This window comes from Urocampus carinirostris, chromosome 7, assembly GCF_059441175.1.
Source record: "Urocampus carinirostris isolate Australia breed hairy pipefish chromosome 7, RoL_Ucar_1.0, whole genome shotgun sequence".
NCBI classification, from domain to species: Eukaryota; Metazoa; Chordata; class Actinopteri; order Syngnathiformes; family Syngnathidae; genus Urocampus; species Urocampus carinirostris.
The window spans coordinates 8310563-8326574 of NC_142355.1; the positions used below are offsets into that span (position 1 = coordinate 8310563).

General features: G+C 42.2%; 1 protein-coding gene across 2 annotated transcripts in view; it reads left to right on the forward strand.

Moving 5' to 3' along the window:
- zcchc14 (zinc finger, CCHC domain containing 14) overlaps positions 1-14746 on the forward strand; it is a 36794-nt gene extending 22048 nt beyond the window's left edge. The window contains exons 9-15 of one of the 2 annotated variants that reach the window (XM_088339185.1): positions 2319-2361; positions 2434-2896; positions 4675-4772; positions 7394-7488; positions 8609-8758; positions 9589-10749; positions 13253-14746. In XM_088339185.1, the coding sequence (XP_088195311.1) occupies positions 2319-2361; positions 2434-2896; positions 4675-4772; positions 7394-7488; positions 8609-8758; positions 9589-10749; positions 13253-13308 (2066 nt within the window). In that variant the 3' untranslated portion in view covers positions 13309-14746. The remainder of the gene's footprint in view (positions 1-2318; positions 2362-2433; positions 2897-4674; positions 4773-7393; positions 7489-8608; positions 8759-9588; positions 10750-13252) is intronic. The other variant, XM_088339186.1, reaches the window with a different exon arrangement.
- The last annotated feature ends 1266 nt before the right edge of the window (positions 14747-16012 follow it).

A 16012-nucleotide genomic window follows, 5' to 3' on the forward strand; every position in this document is an offset into this window, starting at 1 on the left:
AAGTACTAAATAAAGAGTGTCTAATTTTTTTAGCAACTTTAAGCATTAATGTTCCTCATTATAATATCTTTTTATTTTTTAAAGAAGCAGTAGCACAACTTAGTCGTGTCTCCTCTGTCATGATTTGTCAATTGCCCTCACCTGCGCTCACTCGTTCAGCCCCAACTACCACTCGTTCCCTAATTAGTCCTCCTCCTATTTAAACACGTCATTCTCGGTCACCTCTGTTCAGTCCGTCAGCGAACCTCAGCGCTTGCAAGGCAAGCGCTTTTGACTCTGGCTCCCGTTTTGATCCCGACCTGTTTCCTGCATCGATACTCGATCCAAGCTCCGTTATCCTGTCCCGGCTATCCTGTATCCTGCCCGATTTCGTTTCCTGTATTGATCCCTGATCCAAGCTCTGTTCTCCTGTCCCGGCTACCCGTATCCTGCTTGATTCTGTTTCTTGTATCAATCCCCGATCCAAGCTCAGTTCACCTTTACCGGCTACCCGTATCCTGCCCGATTCTGTTTCCTGTATCGATCCCCTATCCAAGCTCAGATCTCCTGTCCCGGCTACCCGTATGCTGCCCGATTCCGTTCCCTGTATCAATCCCCGTTCCCGCTCGTCCCGGCTACCCGACTTGTTTCCGATCTCTGACCATGCTCTGTTCTCCCGTTTTATCTGACCACGCTTCGTTCACAAGGGCTTCCCACTCCTCTTGCCCAGCAAGCACCAGATCGCTGTCTTTTTCCCTCTCGCCCTGACCTCCCCGATCCCTTAATAAGGCATTGTGTGAAACGTTACGCATTTGGGTCTTCTGCTTGTACCGGTCGTGACATCCTCCCTGCCAAAATCAGTCGCATGGATGTGAATGCTGTTGTGAGTGTTCAAGCTTCTGAGTTTTTTTGAGTTTTGCTGTGTTTATAAAATTAGTTTGTCGCAGTCCCGAGTGTGTGCTTATGCTTAAATGCCAAAGACTGACAGCACCATGTGCGCCAGTTATGATTGATAGCTGCGGATGAAGTCCACTAGCAAGTGAGATAATTGTATGAATTTCTATTGTTGACACACGCACGAGTAGTGTAGTGTCCATCTTTTAATGCATTTTATCTTAGCAAGTCATTGCTGCCATAAATTTGCTTCATGTGCGCCGCGATGTTAAACCTTCAGTCCATAATTGGCCAAACATTAAGTTTGCCTGATGCTGTTTCCTCTCTATGCATCAGTATTTATATGTTTATATTTATTCAGCTTATCTATTAATATGTGCAGGTAGGATAATGCCACTTTATAAAAACGAGGTCTTTTTCTTAGCTAATGCATGTGTGCCATTCAGTATTGGAGTCCTTGTACTATGTTTAGAAGTGATCAATTTTCACAATTTTCCCTCTTTTGACTAACTCAGGTATATATTTGCATTATACTGAGAGCCACAAGAGGGCACTATAAACCTACATATTTTTTGGGCTTACTAAGACAACAGAGTGTTGTCCTCTACATAATCGATTTGAGGTTAAGGAACATAATTGTGCACAGTAATGACAGAAATTCCCGGAGCTACACTGATAAATGATGTTGGCCGATAAAGAATTTGTCGGTCATCGTTGAAGGAAGAGTGCGGAAGACCAAATTTGACCTATATGCCAATGTTACGCATGCATAACTTTTTTCTACCTAAATCCATGTTTTCATTATACTCCAAAATAAAGTGACTGTAAACTGTAATTGGAACTGTGCCCCATACATTTGGGACCAAACTACTGAATTACATTGTCGCTTTGGCTCTACATATACTGTACTCCAATTGGAATGATAGAGAGAAGCTTAGCATTGTTTTCATTTAGTCTCCGAGCCATACGTTCCCAACTCCTGATGTGAAATAAACAAGACATAAACGTTATCAGATTCAGATATACTTTATTGTCATTCTTGTACACGTGTATACAGAACGAAATGTCGATACATCTGACCCGCACAGTTTCCTTGATTGTACAGATATAAATAAAATGTTGTATTGAGTTGGAGTATTGAAGTACTAATAATATACTAAATAATTATAGCTATGAGTATTATACAGTAGTGCAAGGAGTGCAAGAGGAGCAGCTAACCAGATGTGCAAAATGGGCAGTCAGGTAAACAAGTCACTATACAATAACAATAACACTGGAGTACGAGAGTGCAGAGGAGAACAGATGTGCAAAGGAGTGGCTAGGTATAAGAGAACTGCCAGTAGTGCAAGGACCAAAAAAAACAAAAATATGAATAGAAAAATAACTAAAGTGTAATAAAGGTGTTTATTCATCCACTCTTTTTTTCCTTTTGTCTGTCACTGCAGCAAGCTCATTTGGCAGTTTGATGCCCTACAGAGGAGCCAACAGGTAAGGTTTTGTCATCATCCATCAGTGCAATGGGCAACATTTCAGCCAACTGACAGAACTTCCTTTTTTCAGGGCGGTGTATCGAGTGGCCAGTGTCCAGCCTGTCGTCAATCCTCCCAATTCTTCCCCGACTCGTCCCTCTGCTCATCTCCCATCTCTTCCCCCCGCACATCCTTCTCTGATGTCCGGCCTGCCTCCCGCCTTGCCGGCCTTGCCCGCGCTGAGTTTCCTTGGCGGCAGAGGTGACACTTCCTCCCAGCCGCACCACCAAAGCAAACTGTGCCCATTTCTTCCCTCGCACGCATATTCTGAGCCCCAGCAGCCCTCGTTTCACCCGCTGCAGCTACAAACCCATCCTCAGCATTCGTCCCATTCCCAGCCTCTTTCCTATTCACTTTCTCAATCCCGATCCCAGGCACAATCTCCGTCGCAGGCCCAAGTGAACTCGCCTGAGCAGAGCAGCATCTTGGACTGGCTGCGAAAACTTCGCCTCCATAAATATTATCCTGTCTTCAAGCAGCTGACCATGGAGGAGGTAAGCTCTTCTAGGAGTTAGGATACAATTGCCACCTGTCTTGGTCGTGTTACTGAAAAACAGTGATGAGTTAGAGTTACCAGTTACTTCATTTATAAATAATTCTGTCAGCCCACAGATTATTGACACCCAAAAGGAGTGAGTTACTATGAAAGTAAATATCCAGTTACAAATTCACTGTATATACTTGCCTTGAAGCCCACCCAAGCGACAAATTAGATTAAATACAAGGAAACGTGTACACCAGGCGTGTCAAACACAGGTTGACTCTGGGGCCGGATCCTGACTTTATGTTCTTTGGCGGGCAGGATCTGTAAGATTGTCAACTCCAAATTTTTAGCTTTGCTATTCTGCATTATGCTTTATCATCCAGCCTAAGTTAGAAACATACCCTAAGTATGATATAATCACCGATAAAAATGAATCTTTTGGTTCATTTCAACAGTTGACTGAATGCAGTTTTTCCAGAAGCAAACTCAACACTTCCCTCTAGCGTTCCGATAGAACAATTGGTTTCTATCCATCCATCCATCCATTATCTGTACCCCTTATCCTCAGTAGGGTCGCGGGGGTGCTGGAGCCCATCCCAGCCATCTTCGGGACACCTTGAACTGGTTGACAGACAGTTGCAGGGCACACAGGGACAGACAATTAGTTCGCTCATTCACACCAAGGGACAATTTGGACCGGCCGATCAACCTAACATGCGTGTTTTTGGAATGTGGGATTAAACCGGAGTGCCCAGAGGAAACCCAAGCAAGCACGGGGAGAACATGCAAACTCCACACAGGAGGTTTGATATCATGACCTCAGAACTATGTCACACACACGCTAACCACTGTGCACATTTTTCTGATTAAGGACTATATACATAAATGTGACTTGACTTGACAAGAAGGAGAAATGACGTCTGACAAAATTCCCGGCCTGTGGGGTTTGGGCCCGGGCCCAAGATCTTACCTCTAGATGCGAGTATATACTGTAGGGAGAATATCTCGATGTGAAATTCAGCATCTTCATACTCTGGTCTTGAGACAGCGCCTCCATAACTATTTAGTTACATTTTCTAGGTAAATATAGATAAGCCCAACTTGTTGTCAAGCGTTGCTGGCTAATTGAGGGTTTATGTTACATTGTTAGCAGGGTTGGGTAGGGTTACTTTAACTTGATTACTTTCAATTACTTTTGGATTACTCCAATACCAAATATGCTAATAAAAGACAAAAGAAACTAAATATGAATAAAATGACTAAATTTTGTGCAGGCTTGGGGAGTAACGGAATACATGGAACGGCAAAAATGATGTTGGCAAGCTGTTTGGCTTTATTTTCATTTTGTTTCTGTCGCATTTTATGTTAGTTTTGCCGGAGATCAAAGAGATCAAACCCAGTAGAAAAAGCTTACCACGTGTTGTGAGTCATAATTTTATTCATATTCAGTTTACTTTGTCTTTTATTAGCATATTTGGTATTGGAGTAGTACAAAAGTAATTGAAAGTAATCAAGTTAAAGTAACCCTACCCAACCCTGATTATTAGTGAATTTGGAACAATTAGCCCTCAGAGTACGTTGTAATTCATGGTCTGTTTTTGATAGGTAGCGGCATAAAGCACGATGTTGTAACGACATTTGAGTCACAACATTTTCCCGATAAATTGTCGTAGCACTCATTACTGAAAAATGTACTTCCCTTTGTAATGCGGTGGTCCCAACTCTGACTGCCACATACTTGAAAGACGTGAACAATTCAACAATCTAAAGCTTCTCTTCTCGATTCAGTTCTTAGGGCTGACAGAAGAGGACTTAAACAAGTACGATTTAACGCAGGGAGCAAAGAAGAAACTCAAGACTCAGCTGGAGTTGCAGAAGTCAGCAGAGTAAGTTGCAGTTGCATTCGACTACTGTTTGCTTGTCGCTGGGAGCAGAGTTGTTCAGTCCTTTTCTCATCGTGACTCTTCTGAACAAAATTGGGTATTATACTTCCAAAGATACCTTCCTGACATAGAACAGAGAGCTAACGCTGGTTGTAAACGTCACGCTTAACGGGTCGTCGGGGCACCACGTCCTGTGTTGTGTCTTGGGCAAGTACAGCCTGGTGGCAACCATCCCTCTCCATGCGGTTTTTTTTCAGCAGGGGTTTGCTCTCCCACATGAAACAGATACCAGTAGTAGGAGAAGACTCCAGATCTGACTCAGATAGAAAACTTTCATCACCTTGTTGCTGTTTTACCACCAGGAGGTGCTAAATAATACACACTGTCCCTTTAAACGTTTTAAATGTTCAAATAAATATTTACATGTTAATAACATATTTACATTAAGCTATGGTTCTTAAAATGCATATACTTATAACTATTTAACATAGCTGTTGTATTGATTGAATAAATATCTCCATGTGACAGATCTATGTAAGGTGTGGAATTAAGCAAACTGCTTCCAAAAAGTACAATGAAATGATATATCATGAAACAAAAAAGTACCAGCAATGTTATAGAGATTGTACTCGGAAAAATAAGATAAAATTGGGATTTTATGGTCTTTCAAAATAAACTACATAGAATTGTTATACAGTAAGATCTCTAATTATAAGATGAATTCGTTCCCACATTGTACTCATATAAAAAAATTCTTGAATTAATTTTCTGGATATTAAATAACTGAAAACCAATTGATCTGTGTCCAGCTTCCCAAAAGCATCCAAGTAAACACCACACAAGAGCAGGTCTGGATGGTGGATATTGTGCTCTCTAACTAGGAACAAGCTTTTGCTGCTAAAGAGCTGTCTTGAGCTTCTCCAGTGTTCGCGTCTGTAAATTCTCATAATTTGGATTATCTATCGTATGTTGGGCAAAAACACATCTCATATCTTGAATTGCTCGCATTCAAAATAGCTCGTATGCAGAGGGGCCATTATATCATACGATTTATGCAATGGAGATGCCCTCTGTATAAAAAATAGTTAGAAAGTTATTTGGGTGTAAACAACACCCATCCATCCATCCATTATCTGCACTACTTGTCCTCAGTAGGGCCGCGATGGTGCTGGAGCCCATCCCAGCTATCTTCGGGTAGTGGGCAGGGGACACCCTGAACTGGTTGCCAGCCAGTCGCAGGGCACAAAGAGACAGACAACTCACTCGCTCATTCACTCCTGGGGACAATTTGGACCGGCCAATTAACCTGACATGCATGTTTTTGGAATGTGGGAGAAACCGGAGTGCCTGGAGGAAACCCACACATGCGCAGGGAGAACATGCAAACTCCACACAGTAAGGTTTGATCTGTAAACAACACCCATTCAAAGTTAATGAAAACTTTAAGAAAAGGTCTGGTGACTGAATGTTTTTTTTCAGGTATTTCCACACATATAATGCCGAAGTACTTCTCTAAATGTATCTATTTTCAAATGTACCTGATAAACACTAATTGTATCTGTATCATGAGATGAAAATGGTTGCAAGCGCCAAAAAGTTGCTTCAGCTGGTCCCCTTTGATACAATAAAAACTGTCCAGAAAACAATTGCTGACCTTTTTTTCCTTATTTTATGTAATCTTTTTAAAATGTACGAGTAGTTTTCATATAAATACTGTGAAAACCCAGCTAAAGTTTTTTTTGCAAAGCGAAATTGACCTGCTTTAGAGCTTCTTGCTTTATTTTGCCTATTTACCAACTGCGCTCAGCAAAGAGTTTACTATTTGATGGTTATCCCTCAAGATAAGTTTTACTCTGACGTGATAAACCATTGAATTTAGTGGCTGCGCATAAATTGCCACAGGGGAAAGCATGCTCATCCATAAATAGGGTGATAGGCACCCACGTGTGCACGATGGACCCAATGATAAGAGCAGCGTTTGTTATATGTGGGTGTGAGCGTCCATGTGAATAAGTCAAAGTGGAAATTTCCTGCTGTGCCTTTTCCATATGTCTGCGGCCAACCTTGCTTTATGTGTTGATGGCGCCACCTGGTGGTTGGTTTTGGAGACTTACTGTCCACCAATGACAAATTTTGTGTTAAATAAGTGTTAAGACACCATCCATCCATTATCTGCACCGCTTATCCTCAGTAGGGTCGCGGGGGTGCTGGAGCCCATCTCAGCTATCTTCGGGCATTGGGCAGGGGACAACCTGAACTGGTTTCCAGCTAGTCGCAGGGCACACATGGAGACTGACAACTCACTCGCTCATTCACATCTAGGGACAATTTGGACCGGCCAATTAACCTGACATGCATGTTTTTGGAATGTGGGAGGAAACCGGAGTGCCTGGAGGAAACCCACGCAAGCACGGGGAGAACATGCAAACTCCACACAGGAGGTTCGATCTCATGACCTCAGAACTGTGTCGCACACACGCTAACCACTGCCCCGCCGTGCTGCCCGTGTTAAGGCACGAGAGTTGTAATTTTTATAATTCCTTGCTTTGCTTAATGATCATTGTACTAAGTCATTTATTTTTCTCAGGAGTTAAATTTCTTATTTTGTGTTTCCTCTGAACTAGCAGAGAGATGAGGATGGAGAAGCGGCCATGCGGAGGTGTCGCGAGAGTGCCCCCTTCCAGTCACATGGGACTTTCCTCTCACAACTCCACTGCAGGTTAGGGGTGGGCGATACTGAGACTTTTGGTATAGATCCAATCCAAGTAGATACCAGATAGTGTTAATTGAAACCGATCCAATACCGATGCTTTTTGCCAAGAAATGTCATGATCATTGAATAATTGAACCCTTCCTCACTGAGTTTATGATAACGATTAAAAACAGCACAAAGATTTTAGGATCAAAAACGTTTCATGTTTTATTATTTTACTACAATGCAAACTTTGGCAGTATAAAAAAAAGAAATGGAAATACTTATCTTACAACTGCTTCAGAACAGAAGCCAAGAGAGTCGAACCACAAAATTAGCTATGTTCCAAAAATACAAACACTGAATAACAATGTCAACCTTCCATTGCACAATGTTTTGTAAATAAATCATAAATACAAAAAAAGTGTCAATTGTCTCTTATTGGATCTGTTGCCATGCTTACAACGAATTTACAGGTTTTTGTTCCAGAAGAGTAACACTTTTTGGGTGTTGCAGCTCGTTGCTATATGTGAGTTGAGCTTTTTAATGTGTTGGTGTAAATTTGTGGTGTTGCCACAGTAGCAGACTACTTTACCATACAGATTACACTTGGCATTGTCCTTTTCTATAGCAGTAAAAAAGTCTACACCACATTGTGCTTCCTGTTTGCCTCTGGAATTTTTAGCTTCGAAAAGAGGTGGGTTCATAAATTTGGCCCTCTCTCTTGCCTGGATGGCAGTATGCCACATCAGACCTGGTCAGGAGAGGTGCTAATAGTGTACCTGTCAGTCACACATACAGGCATAAAGAGCTGCCTGGGCGCTGGGTGAGGAATAGAACGACTGCGCTATCTACATAGAGAAGGGGCGCTTTGAGGAAATTGGTGGGAGAGCAAAGTATCAATACCAGAAAAATAAGTATCCATTCAATCCAAGTACTTGCTTAGTACTGGCAACATGGAAATTTGGATTGATCTACCCCACCTTATTGCAGGTAACAAGATCTATTTGCAGTCAGGACGGGCGAATTCAGCGTTAAGATAACAAATAGTTCATTTAAGGAGCAGCAATTAGAAAATATGGTCATCGTGGAGTTTTTATTGACTTACTTCGGGAATAATTGTGTTTTGTGTTGCTGCACTCATCAGAGCTACGAGTGGAGGTGGAAAATGTGCTGCAGCAACAAGCAGTCCACACAGACAGCAGCTCGTCATCGGGTTACTCCAGCTCTTCTTGTTCCCCCAGAACGCCTTTCTGTCTCGACTCTGCTCCGGACAGGACCAGAGACATCCACAGGCGTAAGTCATCTTATCAAACAGTGAAGTTTCAGCGATATTGTGAATTTAGATAGATGGATGGATGGATGGATGGATGGATGGATGGATGGATGGATGGATGGATGGATGGATGGATGGATGGATGGATGGATGGATGGATGGATGGATAGATAGATAGATAGATAGATAGATTGATACTTTATTCATCCCCGTAGGGAAATTCACACTTCCAGCAGTATTTTTGTGTTGAAAATAAAACAATAATAAAGTAAAAGGAATATAATACATAAATACCCAATGTAACGTGTTGATATAGAGTATTTAAGTGGTGCTACATAAAATGGGGTGAGGGACAGACAGAGATGGCCGGATCCAACTAGATGTTTGATCTTACTGTACACACGGTCCAGTATTTTTCCCCTGGTTCCTCAGTCCTCATATTGAATGAATTTGGGAAGGACAGTCTTTAAGCATGCCTGATTTAAGTCGCCGGCGACGATAAAAGCCCTGTCGGGGTGAGCAAGCTGCTGTTTATTGATAGCAGCTGGCAGGAGCTTTAGCGCTATGCTAACGTTAACATCAGGTGGAACGTAATCAGCAACCACAATGACCACAGTTAGCTCTCTCGGTAGATAGAAGGGTCTACACGATACTGCTAGAAACTCTATATCGAGTGAGCAGTGTGTGTCAATGATTCGGCTGTTATTGCAGCGCATAGTCCCTCGCCGCTGTTTTTACCGGAGTCTCCGTCTTGGACCACTGGTGGTCCTGATCCAGCCTGCTGGCTGTATGTTTTTCACCCCCGGGCTATACAAATAAATGTGACTTGATTATCAACCGGTCTGTTTCAGACGTATCGGTTCCTGATGCAGTAGCAAGCAGCCAAGAAAAGGAGCGCTCATGCCTTTTCGTCCTGAACTCTGCCAGCCCGGCGGGCCCCAGTCGCCCCACGGCGCAGGTCCTACCCGTCCAGACGGATGTAGCCGTCCCCTGCACGGCGCCCTCCCTCTCACACCTCCCCTTCACTTTCTCCCACTACCACCCGCAAGGCAGCTACCCACAAAACCAGATTTCCAACCAGACCCGTGTTCTGTCTTCTCCACGAAAGCCAAAGCCGGCCCCCTTGTCCGCAGAGGACAGGACCAAAGCGTCGACCTGCCTGCCCGCCTTTACTCCTGGCCTGGGCGTGAGGTTGGAGAACCTGATACCCAGGCTCAAAGTGAAAGCGGACAACTCGTCCTCGGTCCTCGACACGGAGGGGGCCGGTCTGAATCTGATGGTCGAGACCAGTTGCGCTTTGACCTCCACCTCCAACAGCCTCCACCATGTGTCACAACCTCCGCTGCACTTCCACCTCTCCTCCTCTTCATCCACGTCGCCATCCATTTACTATTCCTACCCACCCGTGTCTTCCTTCTCCGTGTTTACCACCTCCAAGTCCCTCTCCCAACCTGCCAGCTCCAGTAACGGGACTGTCTTTGTCTCCATGGCAACTAACAACACCATCCCGATTGCAGCAGTCCCCGGAAACATATACTACCCTCAGCAAAGTAGTGCCGGCCTCTCCGCCGCATCCCCGGGCTCTTCCTTGGACCCAAACCAAGGCCGCGCCCATTCCATGTGCGTTTGCAGCTCCTGTGGCTGTCAAGGCAACTGCGGCGCCTACGGAAACATGTCCGCCTATGTCACCGCTTCCAGTTATCTGCAACCATTCTCTGCCAGCTCCGTCTTAACTTTAGGGCCTCTTCTCCATCTCAGCCCCCGCATGGCTCCGTCTAGCACCACCGGCACTGCGCCCTTTTCTTACCCTGTGATAGCGCCGCCCCCGCTGTACTGCCAAAGCCCCGGGTCACATGACCAGCAAAAGGGTTTCGGCTTCTACCTGTCCCACGGCACTGTGGGAAACGGTGTCCAAAAGCGTACGGTGGGCAACGTTTCCTGTTACAATTGCGGCGGAAGTGGGCACAGAGCAGAAGATTGCAAACAACCAAGCATGGACTCGTCACAGCAAGGTGGGAATTGTGCTGCTTTCTTTCATGTACCGTATTTCCAGCACTAAAAAGCGCATTGTGCTTACTTGAGTGAGGATTTTTGATTATGATAACATTTTGTTTAAATTGTTATTAAATTATACTATGTACATTGTCTGTTCTGCCTTTGAGAAACATATAGAGTGGTTTTCTAGTGCCCTCTTGGGGTTTACATGTTAATTGTTCTATTTTTATTCACTGTAGCAGAAAGGAATGAAAACAGGTAAAAAGGATCGATGAAGGAAACCAAATTTAAATATATATGTGACATTAGATATATATGTCGTAAATTATGTTCTTCTTGTGTCTATAGTTGACAATAAATAATTTGAATATGGCCACACATTCAATAATGTTTGTCACTTGCAATGCTTAGTTTGAGCTGAGAAAACGTCAAACAAATCTTTTTATGAAAAAATAGGGGTATATGCTATTCATGGGTGCGCATTTTACACGCCTGAATGAAGTAATCACTGTATGTTTCGTAGCAAGCAACAATAACAGAGGATTTGCAATGAGCGTTCAAAAGTTGCCATCAAAGTTCACTTTTGTTTCCCTTTAGCAACAAACGATTAGCATCTTAACTCATTCAATGCCATAACATATATATTGTATCTGAGTGACAGAATCTAAAAAATATATTTTTTTGTTTGTTTTTTTAAAAACTACTACAAGGGCTTTGGCGTTGCTCATTAGTAAGTATCAAGCCTCTAGGTATAATTTCAGTATGATAAATCACCATTAATAATAATAATAATAATTTCCTTGTATTGTCATTCTGTGTAACAATGTACACAGAACGAAATGTCGATTGCACCTGACCCGTTGTAGCGAGCCGATGCAGCCGCAGCCAACAGAGGGCGCCGCCGACCACTTTTTAAGTCTTAGGAATGACTCGGCCGGGGCGCGAACCACCGACCTCCCAGTCTCAAAGCGGGCGCCTTACCATCTAGGCTACTGAGCTGGTTAGATGGAAGCCTTCACTTTCTATATCCGGCGAATGAGTGTGTGTAGGTGGGAATGAAGCAGTGTGGTGAGAGTTGTGAGGTATAGACAAATACAGGCAGTTAATTCAACAGAGCTTATTCCTTTCAGAATAAAATTACAAAGTCCCATCGTCCTAGTCTGGTGAGAGAAGGTGCACGTGAATGCGATCGCCATGGTGACCGGAATTGTGTGAAGGTTCTTGCAAAGTTCATGCATGTTATCTTCAGGGTTGGGTAGGGTTAATTTACCTTGATTACTTTCAATTACCTTTGGATTACTCCAATACCAAATATGCTAATAAAAGACAAAATAAACTAAATATGAATAAAATGATGACTCACGACACGTGGTAAGCTTTTTCGCCTGGCTTTGATCTCTTTGATCTCTGGCAAAACTGACATAAAATGTGACAGAAACAAAATGAAAATAAATCCAAACAGCTTGCCAACATCATTTTTGCCGTTCCATGTATTCTGTTACTCCCCAAGCCTGCACAAAATTTAGTCATTTTATTCCTATTTAGTTTATTTTGTCTTATTAGCATATTTTTTTGGTCGGCGGCGCCCTCTGTTGGCTGCGGCTGCATCGGCTACAACGGGTCAGGTGCAATCGACATTTCGTTCTGTGTACATTGTTACACAGAATGACAATACAAGGAAATTATTATTTATTATTATTATATTTGGTATTGGAGTAATCCAAAAGTAATTGAAAGTAATCCAGTTAAAGTAACCCTACCCAACCCTGGTTATCTTGCAAGCAAGGTGCCCTTGTAGTTTTGGAAAGCATTGTTTAGATACTGGAGGTATCACAAATGCAAAAAAGTAAGCACCCAAGTGAAAGTTTTGCTTGAAGTGTATCCTTACACAAAAACACGTTTTTCTCAGAAGTTTTCGTGAAAACAAGTATTTTCTAGAAAGCATTGTTCAACTTTGTTTACTAAACAATGGTAGAAGCTAGAGTGCCCTGCGATTGGCTGGCAACCAGTTCAGGGTGTCCCCTGCCCACTGCCCGATGATTGCTGGGATGGGCTCCAGCACCCCCGCGACCCTACTGAGGATAAGCGGTGCAGCTAATGAGATGAGATGAGATGAGGTAGAAGCTAGAAACATACTTAATGAATGTTCTCGCTTTATTTTGATATGTCCTTCTGTAGACCTTCAAATGACAAAAAATTTTTTTCCCAATTTGAGAAAAACGTCTGGCATTGAATGAATTAACCACAAGATAGCTCTCAGAGACCGCTACATATGTTTCTCAAAGGACAGTGACAGTACGCAGTATCGTTTCATTGTAAAAATGCATTTCCATTCTATAATTCGTAATTTCTGGTATATGAAGAACAACGGTTTATAAGGTGCACTTTTAAATATCTGGCTATTTTGGGTTTTTGTTTGGTGCACCTTATAATCCAGAATATACAGTTCGGAAATGGATTGCATGGGTACGGTTGGGAATTGTATACCTTAATATAACCTTTGTGATATTTTCTTGCCAGGCGCCTTTCGTTTGAAGTACATGCCCCACTCTGACAATAAGGATGCTGGAGACTGACATGTGGATCTGCAAATCTTGAAGTACTTTCTCCCGTTCTCACCAATTCAGGCTTCAAACCATCCATTCATTACTAGGACAAATGGGTATTAAAAGCTCTCGGAACCTGTAAGTGGGCCCGGAGAACACAAGAGGAAGCCATCAGAACCTTTTTACAACATCAATTTGGCCAAAGAGCATCTTAAGACTAATGACAAAGCTCACATTAATGGACCCCAGAAGAACTGTGGCACCTTCTTCCACTTTGTAAACAAGGAAGGTTAGTTTTTCTTTTTTTAAAAACAGCTTTTCCTTCTAGGTTTTGTATTATTTGTTTGCTGCTTCTCTTTCAATGGCCTTTAAGGTCTTAACTCAACACAGTACATGAACATTTTCTTACACCAGGTTTGAGGGGGAGTTAGATTTTAAAATTCGGTTTCGCTTTGGCTGTAGGACAAGCATGTCAAACTCAGGATGATCTCAAGCAGGCCAAATTAGTACAAAAACAATATTTACCCTTGTTTTTCAGTACATACTTTAATATTCAGCCCACCTTCTGTAGCCATACAAATTAAAATCATTTTTGATAATGTATCTTTCTAAGCAAAACACATTTATTCGCAAACAATGGAAAAAAATCTCAACCAATTCATCACAATCATAAACAAACTCAAATGGGAGCTGTGAAAAAATATGGTTCCCTCAATCGTCATATTGCTTTGAAATAAATAAAAAAGAAATACAAAATAAGACTAACAATACCAGATCAATCTACTTGGCTTGGCCTGAAGCTGAGAAAATAATGCACCTTTACTGCCCTCATTTGGTTTTTATTTATATAAAAAAATCATAACTTTGGATAAAATCATCCAATGGGACGGATTCAGACCGTATGTTTGACATTATCCCCTAGGAGCACTTTTTTTTGAAAATTGTGTTTCCTATTCGGGGCAGCAGTCTGGAACGTATCTTCTGCACGTTCTCTATTGTTTTAAGAGATTAGTTTTAAAAATGTCTCCTGTTCACTCCATTTTTCTCATCCTTGTTTCGCTGTTTGGTTTTATCGTTGATGCAGGTCGGTAACAGCAAATTGGTGTGCAATTGATATATAAAAATAAAGCTCAGGATTATCTAAAAAAAACAATTGAGTTGCACACTTAGTTCACTGTAAAATGTCTGGGCAGGACCTAGGAAATTATTAACATGAGGACGGCTTGTCCGACCCCCATTTGTGAACCCCTGGAGGGTGTAGTGTCAGTTTTCTTCTACATTTATTTCGATTTGTATTTTTTTTGTAACGTTGTAATCACTGCAGACTAGGAGTTGTGTAGATTGTAGAACGCATGCTCAGATTTGTTTCTTTTCGTCGTTGACCTTAAGCCAGTTTAATATTCGGCACTTTGAAAAATACGGTACATTTATTGAGCGCGTGCATGCGGATTTCATTTCAGTTACAATGTATGCCAGGTTTCATTTTTGTGTTGCTTTGTTTTCACTAAGCCTTGGTCAATTTGTGTAATAAACGTTTTTTTTACAAAAAGAAAATTCCCATATGGGTACATTGAAGTTTTTTAAAATATATAAGAAAAACAAAAAACGCATTTTGGTGTTAAATGCTCTGCTTAAGCAAAAGCCTCTTAACCAATGATGTGTAGCAAATGTAAGTGTCAATTATTTATTTGAACATATAATAGTTGACAAACTAGATAAAGGAATGTGTTTAATCTCGGATTAGTAGTGGAACCGAGCAAGCGTGTGGATAAGAGAGTACAGTGGAAGCTCGGTTCTCGACCATAATCCGTTCCAGAACCCTGTTCAAAAACCGATTTGTTCGATCACCGAAATCATTTTTCCCATTAAAAACAATGTCAATCGTTTTAATCCGTTCCAACACCCTGAATGTTTACCTTGAATGTTTAACGTAAACATAAAGCTAACCCAGGCTAATCGTTCGTTTGCGTTATCGTAATCTTCCGTACAAAAGATTACGCTAACATGAACGTGTAAAAATAAAAAAATCAGGTCGTTTACAAGTCATTTAGCACCCGGGTCTCCACACCAAGTGGTCAGCGGTTCATTGGAAAGGGGGCTCCGTTCCAACACCCTCAATGTTGGGCTCCGTTCCAACACCCTGAATGTTTAACGTAAACTTAAAACTAACCCAGGCTAATTGTACGTTTGCGTTATCGTAATCTTCTGTACAAAAGATTACGCTAACATGAACGTAAAAAGATAAAAAAAAGGATAAAGAAGAGAATTATGAATAGGATTTCTTACCTTTGTGGTGGTCAGCAGAAGGCGCAGGTGGACGGTGGAGCTATTATTTCTTTCTTAAATGCAATAGTTGTACGCACTACTTTTCTCTTTTCACCTGTAGCAATTTTGCTGCTCGCACTGACTTTCTTCGGCGGCATAATAAGGGGCTAAAACACCCGTACACCGCTCAGCATCGCACCCTAGCGTACGCATTACCGGCGTTCGAACTCCGATTTTTGACCGAACAGCGAAGCAAGAATTTCTCGAAATTTTTGGTCGGACTCTGATTTGTTCGACCTGAGAGGCGTTCGAAAACCAAGGTTCCACTGTACTCAGTTGTTTTGGACACATGGAGAGGATGGATAAGAAGCGAATGTTGAAGAGGATCTACAGAGCAGAAGACAATGGAAGGAGACCAAGAGGAAGGCCGCGATTGACGTGGATGGATGGTGTTATGAGTGCACTGCAG